This window comes from Oncorhynchus mykiss, chromosome 16, assembly GCF_057628025.1.
Source record: "Oncorhynchus mykiss isolate SJ-2025 chromosome 16, ASM5762802v1, whole genome shotgun sequence".
NCBI classification, from domain to species: domain Eukaryota; kingdom Metazoa; phylum Chordata; class Actinopteri; order Salmoniformes; family Salmonidae; genus Oncorhynchus; species Oncorhynchus mykiss.
In genome coordinates, this window is record NC_143037.1 from 57343827 (window position 1) to 57362396 (window position 18570).

The 18570-nt window shown below is 43.8% G+C and overlaps 1 protein-coding gene and 1 pseudogene across 2 annotated transcripts; one reads left to right on the forward strand and one right to left on the reverse strand.

Moving 5' to 3' along the window:
* The first annotated feature begins 1421 nt into the window (after nucleotides 1-1421).
* LOC110492313 (uncharacterized) lies at nucleotides 1422-11918 on the forward strand. 2 transcript variants are annotated; one of them, XM_036947314.2, is made up of 6 exons: nucleotides 1422-1535; nucleotides 8045-8688; nucleotides 8895-9261; nucleotides 9695-9864; nucleotides 10527-10610; nucleotides 10726-11918. In XM_036947314.2, the coding sequence occupies exons 2-6, from the start codon at nucleotides 8056-8058 to the stop codon at nucleotides 10849-10851; spliced, it is 1380 nt and encodes a 459-aa protein (XP_036803209.2). In that variant the 5' UTR covers nucleotides 1422-1535; nucleotides 8045-8055; the 3' UTR covers nucleotides 10852-11918. The 2 variants fall into 2 exon arrangements, with proteins under 2 accessions (XP_036803209.2, XP_090059611.1); XM_090203485.1 differs by lacking the exon at nucleotides 1422-1535 and adding an exon at nucleotides 2446-2549.
* A 717-nt stretch (nucleotides 11919-12635) lies between these two features.
* Nucleotides 12636-17977, reverse strand: LOC110491107 (hyaluronidase Ba Hy-1-like; annotated as a pseudogene).
* Nucleotides 17978-18570: the final 593 nt, after the last annotated feature.

Consider the following 18570-nt stretch of genomic DNA (forward strand, 5'->3'; position numbering starts at 1 on the left):
TCAAGGCAAAGGGTGGCTACTTTGAAGAATCTCAAATATAAAATGTATTTTGAGTTGTTTAGCACTTTTTTGGTTACTACATGATTCCATGTGTTATTTCATAGTTTGATGTCTTCACAACTACACAGTAATAAGGCTGTAATGTAACAAAATGTGGAAAAAGTGAAGGGGTCTGATAACTTCCAAATGCACTGTACACGCACATAGCGTGCGGACACATGATAGATCTGAAGGATTTATATCATCCATCTTTATTAGTCCACATACACATTATCCATCATCGACTACTCACATTCCAATATTGTTCAATGCAAAATAATGCATTTGACATTATCCTGCTGTAAATCCGCAAACATACAAAACATTAAGAACACCTTCCTAATATTGCTCTCAGAACAGCCCTTTATTTGTTGGGGCATGGACTCTACAAGGTGTTGAAAATGTTCCACAGTGCTTCCCACGGTTGTGTCAAGTTGGCTGGATGTTCTTTAGGTGGTGGACCATTCTTGATACACATGGGAAAATGTTGAGGGCTAAAAACCCAGCTGCGTTTCAGTTCTCGACACTCAATATCATGCCACAAGGCAAGACCCAGATGCAGACACAGGAGGCAGATGGTTGGAGTCTTACAATGTTTATTAATCCAAAGGTGTAGGCAAGAGAATGGTCATGGACAGGCAAAAAGGTCAAAACCAGATCAGAGTCCAGGAGGTACAGAGTGGCAGACAAGCTCGTGGTCAAGGCAGGCAGAATGGTCTGGCAGGCGGGAACAGAGTCCAGAAACAGGCAAGGGTCAAAACCGGGAGGACTAGAAAAAGGAGAATGCAAAAAGCAGGAGAATGGGAAAAACACTGGTTGACTTGGAAACATACAAGACAAACTGGCACAGAGAGACAGGAAACACAGGGATAAATACACTGGGGAAAACAAGCAACATCTGGAGGGGGTGGAGACAATAACGAGGACAGGTGAAACTGATCAGGGTGTAACACTCATACCAGTGCGCCTGGCACCTACCACCATACTCCGTTCAAAGGCACTTAAATATTTAGTCTTGCCAATTCACCCTCTGAACAGCACACATAAACAATCCATGTCTCAAGACTTAAAAATCCTTCTTTAACCTGCCTCCTCCCCTTCATCTACACTGATTGAAATGTATTTATCGGGTGACATGAGTAAGGGATCATAACTTTCACCTGGTCAGTCTGTCATAGAACGTTCCTAATGTTTTGTACACTCAGTGTATAACATGAGTACATAAATAATGAAATAGCAAAGTGGGTCTTACAAACAAGATATCCCATTAGGTCTGAACTGAATAAAGGAAACCACACATTAAACAATGTTCAGTGCATTGTGTTATTGGGATGGTCATGGTTATGTTTGGGCGGATCTCAATCACCATGGTTCAGATGTGGTTGAACCTGCTCTCTGTCACGTTTGCGGTCTGTAAGCTGTTCCCACACAGGACACCACATGGCTCAGGGCCTTTAGGTCTCCTCAAGTCCAACTGAGGCTTCATCTAAATGGTGGTGAGATAGCGTTTAAACATATGGTTTGTATATTGTGTGTGTTTCCTTAGATACCGGTGTCCTATAAAACAAATAAACAGATGAACGTACAATTGACAATGTTGGCTGTTGGCTCACTATTTGAGCACAAGCGAATGTATTGTGACACTATAAAAAAAACTAATTATTTTTGTGTGAAGAATTACCTCAGAGTCCTTGAGCACTGTGAGTTAGGCCTTGTAGGTTAGGGTTATAGGTGTGAAGACATATATCCCCAGGGATAGTCTGTGTCCTGTATCTGCTCTGCTTCTGCCATCTTGAACATCACAAGATTGTGGCAGAGAGGCGCATGGGTGGGGCTCTCTCAGCACAGCTTACACATTCATGGCCATGTGGCAAATACTGTAGCTCGGTGACATCAGAAGTGATGGGCAATGGTCTCTGTCTCCCTCTGTGGGGAAGAGAGATAACTGCATGTGTAACAGTATAGACTTTACGTCCGTCCCCTCGCCCTGACCTGGGAGCGAAAAGATGAAGGCACTGGAGGCAAAGCTCATAAGTACACCACAGGAGGTTGGTGGCTACTTAATTGGGGAGAACAGGCTCGTGTTAATGGCTGGAGCGGAATCAGTGGAATGGTATCAAATACATCAAACACTTGGTTTCTATGTGTTTGATGCCATTCCATTTGCGCTGTTCGGGCCATTATTGTAAGCTGTTCCCCCCTCAGAAGCCTCCTGTGATACACAGATATGATTGACTGTGTTTGATTAAATTCCATTTAATACAACTTCATTCTGAAATTATTCAGTAATTACAATTATTATGGGTTTTATTATATTCATGAAACATCACATACTTACTACTGCATTTAATCATCATGTCAGACATTTACTGTGGTGAGCCAGGCCTGCTAGTTTTTCTATGATTATGCGGAACTATTGCGTTCTCTACTGCAGGTTGTAGGGATAAACATACAGAGCGGACTGGACTAAATTTCATGGTTGACTAGATCTCTTGGAAAACATTACACTGGTAAGTGTTTATTTATTTGATTACGCTAAAAACATGCAGATATTTGATTTTCCTTAAAGTTAGTGGTAGAAATAAGTATTCCCACACATTTCCGGGTGATGGTTACTCTTGACAGACACGGAGTAACAACGGAACTGAAAACAAGATAACACTCCGAGGCCTGGCTGCTAGCATCGACAGCTAGCTAGATAGCTAACGTCATCTGACTGCTGAGTAAACTGTTCGTTTATGGCTGATGAAAGCAATGTGTCAACTTGCTTGTTGGATGTTGTACCCATTCTTTATGATTTTTACATCATTAGTCTAATAGTTCGTATTGCTCAATGTTTTACAGCCTCCTGTTGCGAGCTGATTAAACGTTAGCTTACTAGCCGTAACGTTAGCTAATCACACTGACAGCTTGCCTGAAGATACCGGCCCTACCGTAACTCTTGTTTACACTGAGCTGCACTGGGGTAGGAACGCAATCATGGTTACATTTTAGCAGAAGATACTACTCTACCATTAAGCTAGTTTACACAAAGCTTAGAATGCAATCAAGGTTACATTATCCTGCCCTGAACTTAGCCACTGTTACTAGCGGGCTACCACCCAGTACTCTACCCTGCACCTTAAGACACTGCTGCCCTATGTAGTACATAGTCATTGAACACTGGTCACTTTTTAATAATGTTTACATACTGTTTTACCCACTGTATGTATGTATGTATGTATGTATGTATGTATGTATGTATGTATGTATGTGTATGTATATATTGCATTCTGGTCAAGGCTCATCCTATATAACTACTGCTGTACACACATTTTCTATTCATATACTGTCCAATTGGCTGCCCGCAGATCAATTTCCTCCTTGGGGCGAACTCAGTCATGGTCTCAACTTACTGTTGCGAGGTAGAATACACAAGGTGCAATTTTGAAATTTGGTTGCGCATCAACAGTTTTCTCTTGTTATATCAGTCACTGATGGTCACCAATTAGCCCATGTCAGCTAAATGTTTCTATTGGTAAGTTAATCTAGCAGCAAGTTATCTAAACTTGTATGTCGAATTTGAGCCTGGGGGGCTCAAAATTATCATTATCAAAATTATCATTATCAGATATCATATTAAAAACTGCAAGCATTTGTCTCCGCCCCATGGCAAAATGAGTAGAATTGCATGTAATTAAAACACTGCGGCCCCTCATGAGTTGTGATTAAAAAAAATTGCCACACCGCATCAACGTTGCCCATCCCTGGTCTTTACACACCAACATATATATTTATATTCCGGACTTTGACATTTCTCTTTTTAATATTTATACATTTTGGGGGATTTTTGTGTATTGTTCGTTATTATTGCACTGTTACAGCTGTGATAACATTTGTGTAAGCGACCAATAACATTTGATTTGTTTAAGACACCATGGAGCTGGCGCGGGATATGGGTGGGAAAATGTACCTCAATGCAGGGATGGGATATGCCACTTTACTCCAAATGTGACCTTTATCCACACCGATACATTGAGAAGATTGAAATACTACCAGTTTTCCTGGAGAACTTCCCTTTTCATCCTCATGCTAGCTAGCAGTAGCCACCGCAGCCATTTTGGAATGGCAGTTTCTTCGTCTTTGGTATCATGACATTCGTACATTTGTTTGTGCATGCCGCCACCTATTGTGCAGTAGTGTGTGGTCGATCACGTTACATTTTGTGATACAAAAATAAAAAGGAAGAGGGAAATGAAAAAAAATTCACCACCAACTAACCCTACACCTATATACCACTATTTCATACAAGTAAAAATCCACACCCCATTCAACTACTTTGACCCTAACTGATCCTACACCAGGCCAATGGCATGGAAGGACGGGACTCTTTTGTTCAACACACCTTAACTCTTCTGCAGTAAAACTCAAACACCCAAGTACTTCTCTGCAGATGCCACCACAACATCTGTTTTCTATAAATGACGTTCTATTTCTGCGGTACAGTTGATAACCATGGCAATGAACGCTAAGATGCCAACCTTATGAAGCACAAATGCATATCACTCTGTATTGGCCTAGCTCTACTGCTCACCCTTGACCCATAATCCTCTACTGTTTTCACTGCCTCAGCATACTGCACCTTCTGTTCGACACTGACCCTGGCACCCTCAACCTGTCTCTCTTGCACCGGTAACTTCTGATCCCCAGCAACATGGGCACCCCCACAATTGACACACAGTTTTTCCACTGATACTATACATTCGTTTGTCTCATGTGCTCCTGCACACTTCTCACATCATGGAATCTCCCTCCTACACACTGCTGCAATATGACCATAAGCTTGATATCTAAAGCACCATAGTGGGTCCGGCACAAAAGCTCTCACGGGATAACTGACATATCCTAACGTGACTGTCAGGTAAAGACCTTCATGTCTTAAAGTATTGATGGACTGTTGTTTCTCTTTACTTATTTGAGCTGTTCTTGCCATAATATGGACTTGGTATTTTACTAAATAATGCAATTTTCTGTATACCACCCCTACCATGTCAGAACACAACTGATTGGCTCAAATGCATTAAGAAAGAAAGAAATTCCACAAAATAACTTTTAACAAGGCACACCTGTTAATTGAAATGCATTCCAGGTGACCACCTCACAAAGCTGGTTGAGAGAATGCCAAGAGTGTGCAAAGCTGGTACTGTATAGTGTATCAAAGAATACACAGTGTGGTTTGTACTTGGCGCCATTCTTCCTGAAACGCATCTTCCCTCTGCACTCCGCTCTTCTTTTTCTTCCTCGCTGTCCTTAATGACGTCTGTTCGTTAACCACGCTATTGCAGTGCCTTCTTCCTCTGTATTGCTTTCAGACCACACTGAGGGCGTTTTTCCAAAACCCAACATCTGTTTCTTAGCCAGACTTTTGGGCTATCTCCGTACTCTCCATGCTTGCTCAACCACGGAATGGCAGTGTCAGCCAATCAGCTCCTTTTGTTGTTCAACACAACGTGCCATTCCGTAATGACTGCTGTGGTTGAGGACGAAAAGGGCAGTTTTCCGGGAAAACTAGCAGTAGCCTTCGATCTTCTCGATGGAGCATTGTGGATAAAGGTACAGTGGAATCCCTGAATTTAAATAAGTTTTCTGACCCATATCTCGTACTGGCTCAACGCTGTCTTAATGTAACCATGAATGCGTTCTGACCTCAGTGCAGCTCAGTGTAAACAAGTGTAACGGTAGAGTTGGTGTCTTCTGGCAAATTGACAGCCAGCTCGTTAGCAACCTGTGTTTTTATGAGGTAAGCTAGCTAATGTTAGCTGTTGTTGGCCAAAGATATTCTTACCTCGTATTGTACTCACTCAACCTTTGTTATATTTTAGTTTTCATGTGTTTATTAGTAGAGGTCGACCGATTATTCGGAATGGCCGATTTAATTGGGGCCGATTTCAAGTTTTATTTTTGGGCGCCAATTAAAAAAAATAGATATTTTTTTTAAATATTTTTTTTACCTTTTTATTTAACTAGGCAAGTCAGTTAAGAACACATTCTTATTTTCAATGACGGCCTAGGAACAGTGGGTTAACTGCCTTGTTCAGGGGCAGAATGACAGATTTTCACCTTGTCAGCTCGAGGGATCCAATCTTGCAACCTTACAGTTAACTAGTCCAAAGCTCTAACCACCTGCCTCTCATTGCACTCCACGAGGAGCCTGCCTGTTACTCAAATGCAGTAGAAGGCAAGGTAAGTTGCTAGCTAGCATTAAACTTATCTTATAAAAAAACAATCAATCAATCATAATCACTAGTTATAACTACACATGGTTGATGATATTACTTTTATCTAGCGTGTCCTGCGTTGCATATAATCGATGCAACGCTGGGGGATGATTTAACAAAAGCGCATTTGCGAAAAAAGCACAATTGTTGGACGACTGTACCTAACCATAAACACCAATGCCTTTCTTCAAATCAATACACAGAAGTATATATTTTTAAACCTGCATAATTAGCTAAAAGAAATCCAGGTTAGCAGGCAATATTAACCAGGTGAAATTGTGTCATTTCTCTTGCGTTCATTGCACGCAGAGTCAGGGTATATGCAACAGTTTGGGCAGCCTGGCTCATTGCGAACTAATTTGCCAGAATTTTACGTAATTATGACATAACATTGAAGGATGTGCAATGTAACAAGAATATTTAGACTTAGGGATGCCACCCGTTAGATAAAATACCGAACTGTTCCGTATTTAACTGAAATAATAAACGTTTTGTTTTCGAAATTATAGTTTCCGGATTTGACCATATTAATGACCAACGGCTTGTATTTCTGTGTGTTATAATGAAGTCTATGATTTGATAGAGCAGTCTGACTGAGCGATGGTAGGCAGCAGCTGGCTCATAAGCATTCATTCAAACAGCACTTTCGTGCGTTTTGCCAGCAGCTCTTCGCAAGCACAGTGCTGTTTATGACTTCAAGCCTATTAGCCTAATGGCTGGTGTAACCGATGTGAAATGGCTAGCTAGTTAGCTGGGTGTGCCCTAATAGCGTTTCAAACGTCACTCGCTCTGAGACTTGGAGTAGTTATTCCTCTTGCTCTGCAAGGGCTGCGGCTTTTGTGGAGCGATGGATAACGCTGCTTCGAGTGTGGCTGTTGTCGATGTGTTCCTGGTTCGAGCCCAGGTAGAGGCAAGGAGGGGGACGGAAGCTATACTGTTACACTGGCAATACTATAGTGCCTATAAGAACATCCAATAATCAAAGGTATATGAAATACAAATGGTATAGAGAGAAATAGTCCTATAAATACTATATTAACTACAACCTAAACCTCTTACCTTGGAGTATTGAAGTCTCATGTTAAAAGGAACCACCAACTTTCATATGTTCTCATGTTCTGAGCAAGGAACTCACGTTAGCTTTTTTACATGGCACATATTGCACTTTTACTTCTCCAACACTTTGTTTTTGCATAATTTAAATCAAATTGAACATGTTTCATTATTTATCTGAGGCTAAATTGATTTTTATTGCTGTATTATATTAAGTTAAAATAAGTGTTGTAATTGTCGTTATTACAAATATTAATTTTTTTTATCGACCAATTTAATTGGTATCGGCTTTTTTGGTCCTCCAATAATCGGTATCGACGTTGAAAAATCATAATCGGTCAACCTCTATTTATTGGATTGCGTTGAGCTGCAAAGTAGTATTGTTGACAGTTTAGTTTGGTGGGTCTTCCAATGTATGCTGGCTACCGGTACTAGAAGTTGCTTCGACGCAACTAAGCCAGTTTGTTGGGACGTTTGGCTGTTATCAAGAGATTAATAGAAAGCATTGTGTGTAATATGTTAAAGTCTTTCTCCCACCGTCCCTTGAAAGCAAGCAAGCCCCAATTACAAGGATAAGCTAGAGCCCTAGGTGGGCAAGTTGATGTGCAATGATTTGTTGAATCCAACCCAGTTATTTATAGTTGTATGCATAGGGAGTAGGAGAGCGTGTCTGTTATCTAACATATTGAATGCAGCAGGTGGAGGGATGAGCCTCTTCCCTGTGATTGACACATATGTGCCGGAAGCAGCCAATGGGGTGGATACACCAGACTCCCCTGGATCCTGCAGTGAGAATGGCCCGCACATCTACTCCCCTACTACCCCCTCGCAGCTCCTGACGTTTGGGGGCAGGGTGCCAAGGCCTGGGCACGGATCCCTCGATGGGACCCCTGAAGAGACTGAGAACCGTGTGGATGGAGAGAGAGCATGCCATGTACAAGAAGACCCCATAGACACTCCTCACAACTACATGTCCCATTCGGACAAACAACACAAAGACACGCTCATATCACAGCCCTCCCGCCCCACTGCCACATGCGCGGCAGACACAAACCCACACGCGGCCCCTCAAGACATGTCCCTCCCTGGACCCCTCCAAACAGATGAGCCCCTAAATGATGTTCTGTCTAGAGACTCACAGCATACCGCCACCGCAACAAGCATTCCATCCAAAGACACAGCCCCACAGAGGGACACTCCCAGTGCAGACACACTTCCGTCAGAGACAGAACACACAGAGCCTTGTAACTGCTGTTCTGTAGAAACAGAGGAGGAGAAGCAGGAGGAGGAGAGCGAGGAGCAGCATTCAGGAAACACCCAGGCGGAAGTCTCAGCTCAGGTGAGTCTGCCATATTGACCGCTACTGCCCCTGTACATGAAGAGCCAGAGCCAACAGCTCAAGAATAGAAAATTGTACTTTAACCATTGTAATGCGGAAATGTTTTGTTTTTGTATGGATTTTTTGACCACCTGCAATAGTAAGGATAATACATGTGTTTGTTCATACGTCTGGTACCGGTATGTAAGACTGCCTCTTCCTCTCAGCTTACAGAGGAGCCCTCAGCAGCAGCTCCCAGCCCAAGCTCTGCCCCAGCCAAGAGGAATTCATCAGACAGCAGCCCCTGCCCGCCCCACGTCATGGCCCAGGTGCATGTGCGGAACGTCCCAGAGCGGGAGCGCATCGTCCGGGGCATGCAGGACAGCAAGAGTCTGGATGAGATCAGCCAGGCGTGCGGGGGAGGGGGTGGCGGCCGGGGGGGGCAACCAGAGGGCCGCAGGGCCACCATCTCCTCTGCCCTGGAGCTGGAGGGAACAGTCAGCCACGACGGGGACCTGACCCACTTCATCTGCCGCAACCTGGAGCAGAAGATCAAGATGAGCTCCAAGCCCAGCCTGGACTGTGACTGTGACTGTGAGTATAACACCGGAGGACGGATGGTTATTCACCTGGGTTGTATTCATTAGGCACCAAACTGACTAAAACAGGGAGAGATCACCTGAACTTGTCCAGTAAGATACACTTGTTTTCTGTTGCAAAACGTTTTGCTACGGTTTACCTGAATACGACCCTGGTGATCAGTGAAATGCTGATTCACAAACTGCCTTTTCTGTTATGATTTTAGTGATGCGTCAGTGTTAAGCTGCAGTTGAAGGCCGAGTTCCAAATCAAATAAATTCTTCCCCTTTCCTCTTGTGATTAGATTAGCACCCTCAGGAAGGGTGGGAGGACGGATGAGTGTCCTAGCACTGCTTGGATGAGGGAGGCTGATTTGGTTTGCTTTGTAGACTGTCGATAAGGTAGTAATTTCCTGTGTGTGTTTCTGTCTCTCTCTTTCTGTGTCCAGCGGACTGCTCGGGTTCCATCAGTAGCAGGGGTCGGGGGTCGTCGTTGCGGCAGCCGGCAGACATCCCTCCCATCGACCCTGCTGTCCTGGTGGACCTACAGAGACACACTCAGGATGTTGCCCACAGTGTGGAGCTGATGATGCGCAGCCTCAACGGAACCATCCAGAACGTACGTGAGCTCAGTTTGTTCACAAACATGGACCATTTTGATCTGCGTTCAACTGTCCTTTTAGTCCTGCCCTGATATACATTGCTTATTGTAAGTTGCTGATATTAAGGGTTTGCTATTAAGGGTCTGCTATGTTAATAGCTGAGTTTACAAAACATTAAGAACACCTGCTTTCCATCAGACAGGTGAATCCAGGTGAAAAGCTATGATCCCTTATTAATATCACCTGTTAAATCCACTTCAATCAGTGTAGATGAAGGGGAGGAGACAGGTTAAAGAAGGATTTTTAAGCCTTGAGACATGGATTGTGTATGTGTGCCATTCAGAGGGTGAATGGGAAACAAACAATTTAAGTGCCTTTGGTATTAGGTGCCAGGTGCACTGGTTTGAATGTGTTAAGAAGTGCAACATTGCTGGGTTTTTCAAACTCCACAGTTTCCAGTGTGTTTCAAGAATGGACAACTGTGGGAAGCATTGGAGTCAACATGGGCCAGCATCCCAACATGGGCCAGCATCCCAGTAGAACGCCTTCGACACGTTGTAGAGTCCATGCCCTAACGAATTGAGGCTCTTCTGAGGTTAAAAGGGGGTGCAACTCAATGTTAGGAAGGTGTTCCTAATGTTTGTACACTCAGTGCATGTCTTTATCTGTGTGTGTCCAGATGACAGCGCTGAGTGTGGGATACATCCAAACCTACAGAGACTCAGTGGACAGCCTGGGGGAGTCTGTTGACATGAGCATAAAGGTGAGAGAAGAGCGAGCTTGGCTAGACATGAGGTAAATTATGATCAATGACAATCATGGATGCTTGTTGTGTCATAAGTATATGATGTGTGCTCACTTCCTCCATGTGTTCATAGGGAATGTACACGCTGATGGCGCGCTGTGAGGAGCTTGATCGTTCCATGCAGCCTATCCACACACTGGCTGCCCAGATCCGGGACATCAAGCGCACCCTGGATGCCCTGGAAGCTATTTGCAAGTAGCCCCTCCACCCTGGAGACCCCTCTCCCCCAGAGACCCTAGTCCACTGCAGACACTTTGTTAACCTAATGACCCCCCTGGAATCACTGCTACTAATCATGCCAGCTTCATGGGTGATCTACATTAACCCCCTCTCCTTACCCCTCCACATGGAGACGCCCCTCCCCGCCCCTGAGATCCTCGCTCGGCTAGGAACCTGACAGAACTTGAAGGAAACTGAACACTTGATGCTTTTCTTAATGTATTCCCGTCCGACCCACTTGGTTCAGATTGCACTAACTGCTGCTGCCCACACGGTGGCACTCTCTCCCTCAAGTTATCATTACTTATTGTGTATCTATTATTTTATGTTTTACTTTTCTATTATTTCTCAGTTTTCTTTCTCTGTATTGTAGGGAAGGGCCTGTTGTTTATGAAGCATGTGCCGAATAAGGTCTGATTTGTATGGAGCATGAGCTTTAGGAACGGTTGTGATAAGATTTAGATTTCTTAGGCCGGTTCCAGAAACTGCCTGTGGCAGGTTTTAATAGTGACATGAGACAGCTGAAGGTGTGGGGGTACATATTATATTGTATAAAGGGCAGTCCCTCCATGTTATATACCTGTTAGTTATCAGGCTGTCCTGTGTTCCCTGGATAGATTGTTGTGCTTTAGGAGACTGTGGTACCTTTTGTCACATCACAGGTTGGCTGGTAGGTAGGCCTGTCTCAATTTCTAACATATCTATTTGGCTTAAATTGTGTTGCCATGGTGAGAGGTTCTGGACAGCCGTTACGTGTAACATGCCCTTACAGGACTTGTATGTTACCAGATGTCGTCAGACCTGCTGAAGACCCACCTAGATAAGGCAGCACCCGCACACTGGATATAAAAGGGGATGGGCTGTAGGACTATAGACTTTGGGGGGATGCATGTTTGTCTGGAGAGAGGGATGGTCTCCTCTAACTGCTCTTAATAATATCTCTGTACAATCAGAAGCACCTTTGTGCATATCTTTCTGTAACAAAAAAATGATTTTTGTCCTAAGTGTATATTTTAAGAAAAATAACAAATTTACATGAGCTGCAAAGAGTAGCTGTCTGTTTTTGTTCCTTGTTTGGTTGTGATGACATGAGTGCATAGATACAGGACATCTAGAGTGCATCCAATACATTTTATATAACATATTAGTTCATTTCCACAGAAAAAAAGGCATGATTTATTGTAATCACAGTAGCATGACCAGTAAGAACACAAAGGTAATGGTGAAATCGTCTCAGTTGATATGACTGCAGAAACATGTTGTAGAATGTGTGTTTGAGGAAACCAACTTGGGAACCATATTACAACAAAGCCATTCACATGTAAGGAATAGAGAGAAGAAAAGTGTGCAGATTAACAAAAATTAGTACATTTTTGTCATTTAGCAGATACTCTTATCCAGAGTGACAAACTTTTCATCTAGTCTGCTTGGGAATTCGAACTAGCGACGTTTCAGTTACTGGTCAAATGCTCTTAACCGCTAGGCTACCTACCGCCCCAGAAACATCCAGTACTGCCCTGTTATGAAGTGAACGCACACAACTGTCGATGAGACAAGAAAGTACGGCAATGTTAACCGCATCCTATGAATAAAAAGTGTATTTGTTTGTTTAGACAACACAGACCCCAAAAAAGGATCCACTTTCCAAAATAAAAGTATAATTTTCAGATTTCATTTTTAGAAATAGATATTTTTTGTACCATGCTCCTTTGTTATACACTAATGCAACAGTCTTTAGCCTGACCTGATAGTCCTGCAGGTTAGTCAGGAGTTCAGGCATAAGTCTGTGTTCAGGCTAAGGCTTAAAGCTGTGGTTAATACCAGCAGTAGAGGTAGGAGAGGTGCAGTGAGTGACGGTCCACTGTGGTTCAAGAGAGCAAAGGTGGGGCTGGTTCCCTGGTTCAGCTCACTCAATAAGGGGGGATTCAGTCTGGCTGGAAGGGCACTCTGTGCCCTGACCTCAGCCCTGTCCTTGAGGACCTCATCGGTGACTGGCCCCTCCAGGGACACTCATAACACTGCCACTTTAAGTCCCTCTTCCAGGCCTCCAGGTTGCAGGGTCCAGCTGGTCTGTGACCTGCACCATCTCTACCTTCCTCTCTGTCATCAGAAAGTTGGAGGGTGGCAGGTGCAGGTAGGCGGAGCTCTTGGATTTGTGGCGCAAGCAGTGGCCACGCCCCTGGCATAGATAAATGGCTGTGGTCACGTTGACGGCATACGGGCCCAGAACCTCAAGCATGAATGTGGCTAGCTCTGAGCAGGCTGTCTGGGGGGAGACACAGACAGAGGGGAAATGTCATTCGCAAACCTCAGACACAGTTACATTAGTACGACTGACAATGTATGGAAGATTTAAGAGATCTGAGTCCTTGTCAATAGCGACCTGTCATTCAGGGCAGGTGGGGCAGAGCCCCACATTTTTAGCAATGCCTGTTTTGCATGTTATTTTGGCATTAATACATGTCACATATCAGTTTGCAAACCATGTCAAAAAATGTAAATATATCATTGAGTTTATAAAGCTCATTACAATCACAGTCTCTTTTGTTTTCTTGAATAAGGCAGCTCCAAAACGCAGGTGTTTCATCTAAGCTCAGTGCTTTCTTTGGTGGTGGGGCAAGCCAGCAGAAAATATGGAGCGTTGCTTCGTGATTGATTCAGTGTTTTGTCACTCATGGGGACACTACATCACTGCCAAGTCTAAGGGTATAGATTGAAAATTCAAGCCCCTTGGGTGCTGCCATCAAGTTACATTAGAAGTGCCCATCCAAGAAGGCTCAAGGTCGTTGGCCACAGATAAAATTACGTCAAATCACGTTATATGTTGTCGTGACGTTGTATTAGTTAATGTGACTTGTTCATCGAATGATTAAAGTTTCTAATTGCGTGATTAAGTGAATCAAGCAATTATTAACTCATTAATCTGAGGCACCATGGGAAAACTAGTTTTTATTGAGTTTCTATTTCCCAAATTAACTCAAAGAATATCCGAATATCGATTTTACAACAGCCGCTAATTAACCAGTTACCTCTACAATCTCGTTCTGAACGCCTTGTAGCCCGTGAATCTGCACGGACCCGGGTCTCACCAATGAATTCGTACCACACCAATCTTAGTTTAATATTTATTTACTAAAAAGCTAAAATGATGATAAAAGATACACATAGACAAAACACATTATAGGCTATTGATTAGAACTTAGTACAACGGGCCAACACACTATGGCGCGTGTTACCCACAATGGGGATTTCAAAAGAGAGAGAAAAAAGAAAGTACACAAGTGAAATATACATTTGGGTGAATTTGTCAGCTACGCTATTCTAACCCTAGCCTTGCCCCAAACTGCCGCTCTTATGGGTCAGAATATAATGATGTAATTACGTGGGGATGCTCTCCGAGGATTCTCTGCGTAGGCCTTCAGCTGTTCGATGACGCCCTACTCCGGCGCACCTCTCTGAGCGTCCTCCCGATGTCAGTGTCATTTTTGGCTTAGGAGTCTGTTCCCTCACCCTTTGCTCTGGAAGGAGTCTTCTGAGGACAAACAGCTCTGTAGCTCAGAGCTCACAGCATAGGAATGAAACCCTTTAGATACCACGATTCGATGGGAGATGGAGGCTAGGTGGTTCGACTTGAATTCACCCACTTAGACACAGCTACTCATCCGTAGCTTGGATAGAAAAGGATTTCTTTGTCCTCAAACTTGCGTTGCGTTCTGGGTTCGTTGACTTTTTAGACCTTGCTGCAGCTTGGGTCACGTAGTCTTCTAGTAAATTCTATACTTACAGGTTTTATACCCTTGGGTCAGGAGTGGGCGTAACCGCTTTTTAGGGCAATTCACTGGGAGTACCAAGTTAATGAGGCAAGGTCTAGATTTGATTCAAATCCTATTTTAAACAACTAAGTTAACATTTCATCTTCCCCAAAACATTCTCTTTGATTTGGATATGTTCCATACAATGTACAATGTATAAACATCAAACATCTACTATGAAAACTTCACGTTACAATGTTTTCGTAATAACGTCATCTATTAACCTTTAATAACAAAACAAAAATGACATACATTTTCATATTCCATCTATCGTCATGACCACCATTGTGGCTGACATTAACCATTGTTCCAAAGTCCCTTTATTTAATGTTTAATGTTCTAAGGCTGGTTCTCCACAGTAACAGGACAAAGGAATTTGTCTGTGGCCTGAGATTTACCAGGGCCGTGAGGGGTCATAAAACCCCCCACATCTTCAGACCGCTAAGATCTCTCCTCCTCTGTTGGGGTTGAGAGATAATCTGTAGGGTTGTGGTCTCCTGTAACCTGACCTGGTCAGGACAGTCATGACAATGTACAGTAGCTTTGGTTGGACTGATCTTGTCAACATCATACTTTCAAAATCTTAGCTAGCAGTTATCATCATGAAGCAAGTCGACAATCTACTGGCAAATCCTTTTTAATCCTTGTCATATGAAGAAAAATGAATGATAAAATGTCTCGATGCTCATCGGCCATTGGACATAAACATTACATTACATTACACATTACACATTCACAACAAGTTGGAAATAGCAAATTGGAAATAGCAAATTCAACAATGAGTGGTTTGGAAGGAATCAGTGGCTAAATACAAGCTTGCAAAGCAATCACTAGCCTGCTATTCAGTGGAGTGGATGTGTGGTCCCAAGTCTAAGATTAAGGGGCTCCTTTCCTAGTTTAAAATGATAAACATTCAACATTGGCCATGCTGTCAATTAAGCATGATTTGTGCCGCGGTCAAAATAACAAGTCGGAACTGCAAAATCTCAAAATCTGACTCGTAAGTTCAAGACAACTAGGAACTCAGGAAAAACGAGCTACGACTGGGAAAATACGTTTTGAACTTTCATCCAACTCGGAATTGTAAATCCGGGTACTCGGGCCTCTTTCTAGAGCTACGACCTGAAGATCACTGACATCATCAAGATTCAACCTTTTTATTTTTTTAGTTCCCAGTTGTCTTGAAAGCACCATAAATCCAGAGAATGCCAGACTTCGATGACAAAGTTTGATGACAAAATTTGCCCGTGAAGGACTGCCGTGCTACCTTCCTGTTCAAGTGAGCACAGCACAACAAGGTGAGTCCAAAAATGTCTTGTATGCTGCTGCATAAATGATGTCATACGCCAGGGAGATATGTATACTGTAGCTAAGAAAGTAATACTAAGTGTATGTTGTGTAGTAAGCTGGTAGTAGCCCATGTGCCTCACCCTAATAATTTGGTCTATTTTCACCTCTTAACTTCACCTACTGTTCTAACTTGGTGTGCACATGTAGCCTATAAACTGTGTTTGAGAAATGTCTGCTTATATGCCCCCTTTATTTATCCTATGGTTCTGACTTGGTGTACAGGGAGAACACTGTAATAACGGCCCATGTTCTGAATTATGTCGCTGTACATTTCAAAAGTGATGAACAAATAGTTATATTGATGACGTCCTTCCTAGTTCACTCATTGTCTTAATCGAAATTACGGATTGCCTCTAATCAGCTTGTCATTCCCTTATGCCATAGTTTGTACATCTCAATTGTCAGTAGAAACCACGTTTTTTTAAGCAAGTCAGCCATATCAGCTATGTTTTTCTAAAAGGCAGTATATGAGGCTGAATGAACTGTTTTGCTGCCAGACAAGGCACCACTGATAGCCAGGTGTAGCAGTGGTAAGGTGTTGGGACTGCTGTTGGGACAGCTTTATTTATGTAGGCCCTAACAGTTTGTGGGCACTTTTTGTCACTGTTATAGTGCTATTAATGTATTGGTTAGTGTTGTGTAGGGGCTTTGCTGGCATGCATCCCACATGTTATTTTTTTCCCCACCAAGATTTACACGCTAAAATTGCCACTGGTCCTTGTAGAGAAGACACTTGGATCGTTCTCCCAGAGGATAACCCCTGCTACCCCCATGGCAGCACTCTAACTAATACCGTTGACCAAGTCCACCTGAGGGAACATCACACATTAGTTACAGACCCACCAGACAGAGAAACCACTATCAAAAATATGGCAACATCCACTTCCACCCAGCACTATCTCTCACCTCATACAGAAAAGAGTTAGTTGACGTATAGACACTACTGACTAATAGGAACACAGGAAGGTCGTAGGCGGTCTCAGCCAAGCCTGTCACTCTCAGTGCCTCTCGGATCTGATTAGATGTGTACAGTCTGGCCCTTGAGATCCCGCCCTGCAGCTTCTCTAACGTGAGGGCAAGGTAGAGGGCTGAGCAGCGTTTCCATAGCCATAGCGGCACGTCGTTCAACGCCATTTCAGCAGCGAGACAGCGGCCCGTGTAATTGGATATCGACTGGGGGGGCCAGAGTTGTAGTAGTTGGGGTACTAGGACACTCTGCGCTCTGTGGGGCGGAGCCTCATCTCCTACAGTGTCTCCATAAGGATGGACTGGGCCGCCATCTCAAAGTCCACCTGGGGGACGGGATGACATCATTATTATGAGACAACTGGCATAGTGAATAGCATCTATAACATCTGTTTATCCTATTACTATAAACTGGCACTGTCGTGATGAGGATCTTACCTGAGACCACTTCTCCACCTCCTCTGTGGTCCAGTTAGGGAAGAATGTCCTCAGTAGAGCCCTCCATGTAGATGCCCTGTTTCTCACGGTTCCTTCCCCACTGCTGGGAACACTGGCCCCAACCCAGTACCCCCATTCCCTGGTACCCCGGTACCCCGGAGAGGGTAGCGCGGCCGCGAGGTCCTCCTGTGTATTCTGGAGGTGTCCTTCCGGTCTGAGTTGTTGGGGAAGGCCTCCGTTCACAGGCTGGTCCTGGTCAGTGTAATAAGGGTACTTCCCCAGAGTGTCCTCATAAAACATGGCCAAGCAGCCTTCTCTCTCCATCCCAATGGCTCCTGGGTCGGGACGTCCAGAACCCGCCTTGTTGGCTACTCCCCATAGTACTAGGAAAGGCTGCCCTGGTGACAGAGAGATGCGGGCAGGCTTTGTGGGACCACCAAGGCAGCGGGAGGTGAGGAACATCAAGAGGAGGAATGGTAGGAGGGCCCTGTGTGGCCCAGTGTTGAACCCTGCCTGGACCACGAGCTCAGTCCACGCCATGGAGCTGACTGCTGCCTCTGTGTCTCACCACGGTTCCAGGTCCTCACAACCAACCATAGCCCTGGGAACAAAACACTGAAAGACCCTCACCTCAGCTGTCAATATGTGGAGGCAACACATTGCTACAGTATGTAAAGTTAACAAATGACATGTATATTCTTTGAATCATAGTCAACAATAACAATTTAATCACCAAAAACCTGACGTCAAAAAACAAATGACATTGCCAGGCTGCCCCAATCACTCCTAGGGCTCTATTCAATCTGTAGCGTTAGGGTAAAGAGCCGACATAGGCATATTTTACTGTGAATGCTGTCTCCTCTAACGAGGGAACATTGCCTTTACATTTCAATCACGCTGTAACGCTGAACTTCAGCAATACGGATTGAATAGAGTTCCTAGTCATCCCCATGTCGCCACCAGTCAGTATTTAAACCTTTCTCATTGACTGGCGAGATTCTTATGCAATCTTATTTGGGCCTCCAAGAGTACAGGCCTGAAACAACAAAGGAAAAGATGATTGATGAGGTGTGTGTGTGTCAATGGCAGCACCAGCAGAGGATTACCAAGAGTTAATTACCAAGAGTTAATTA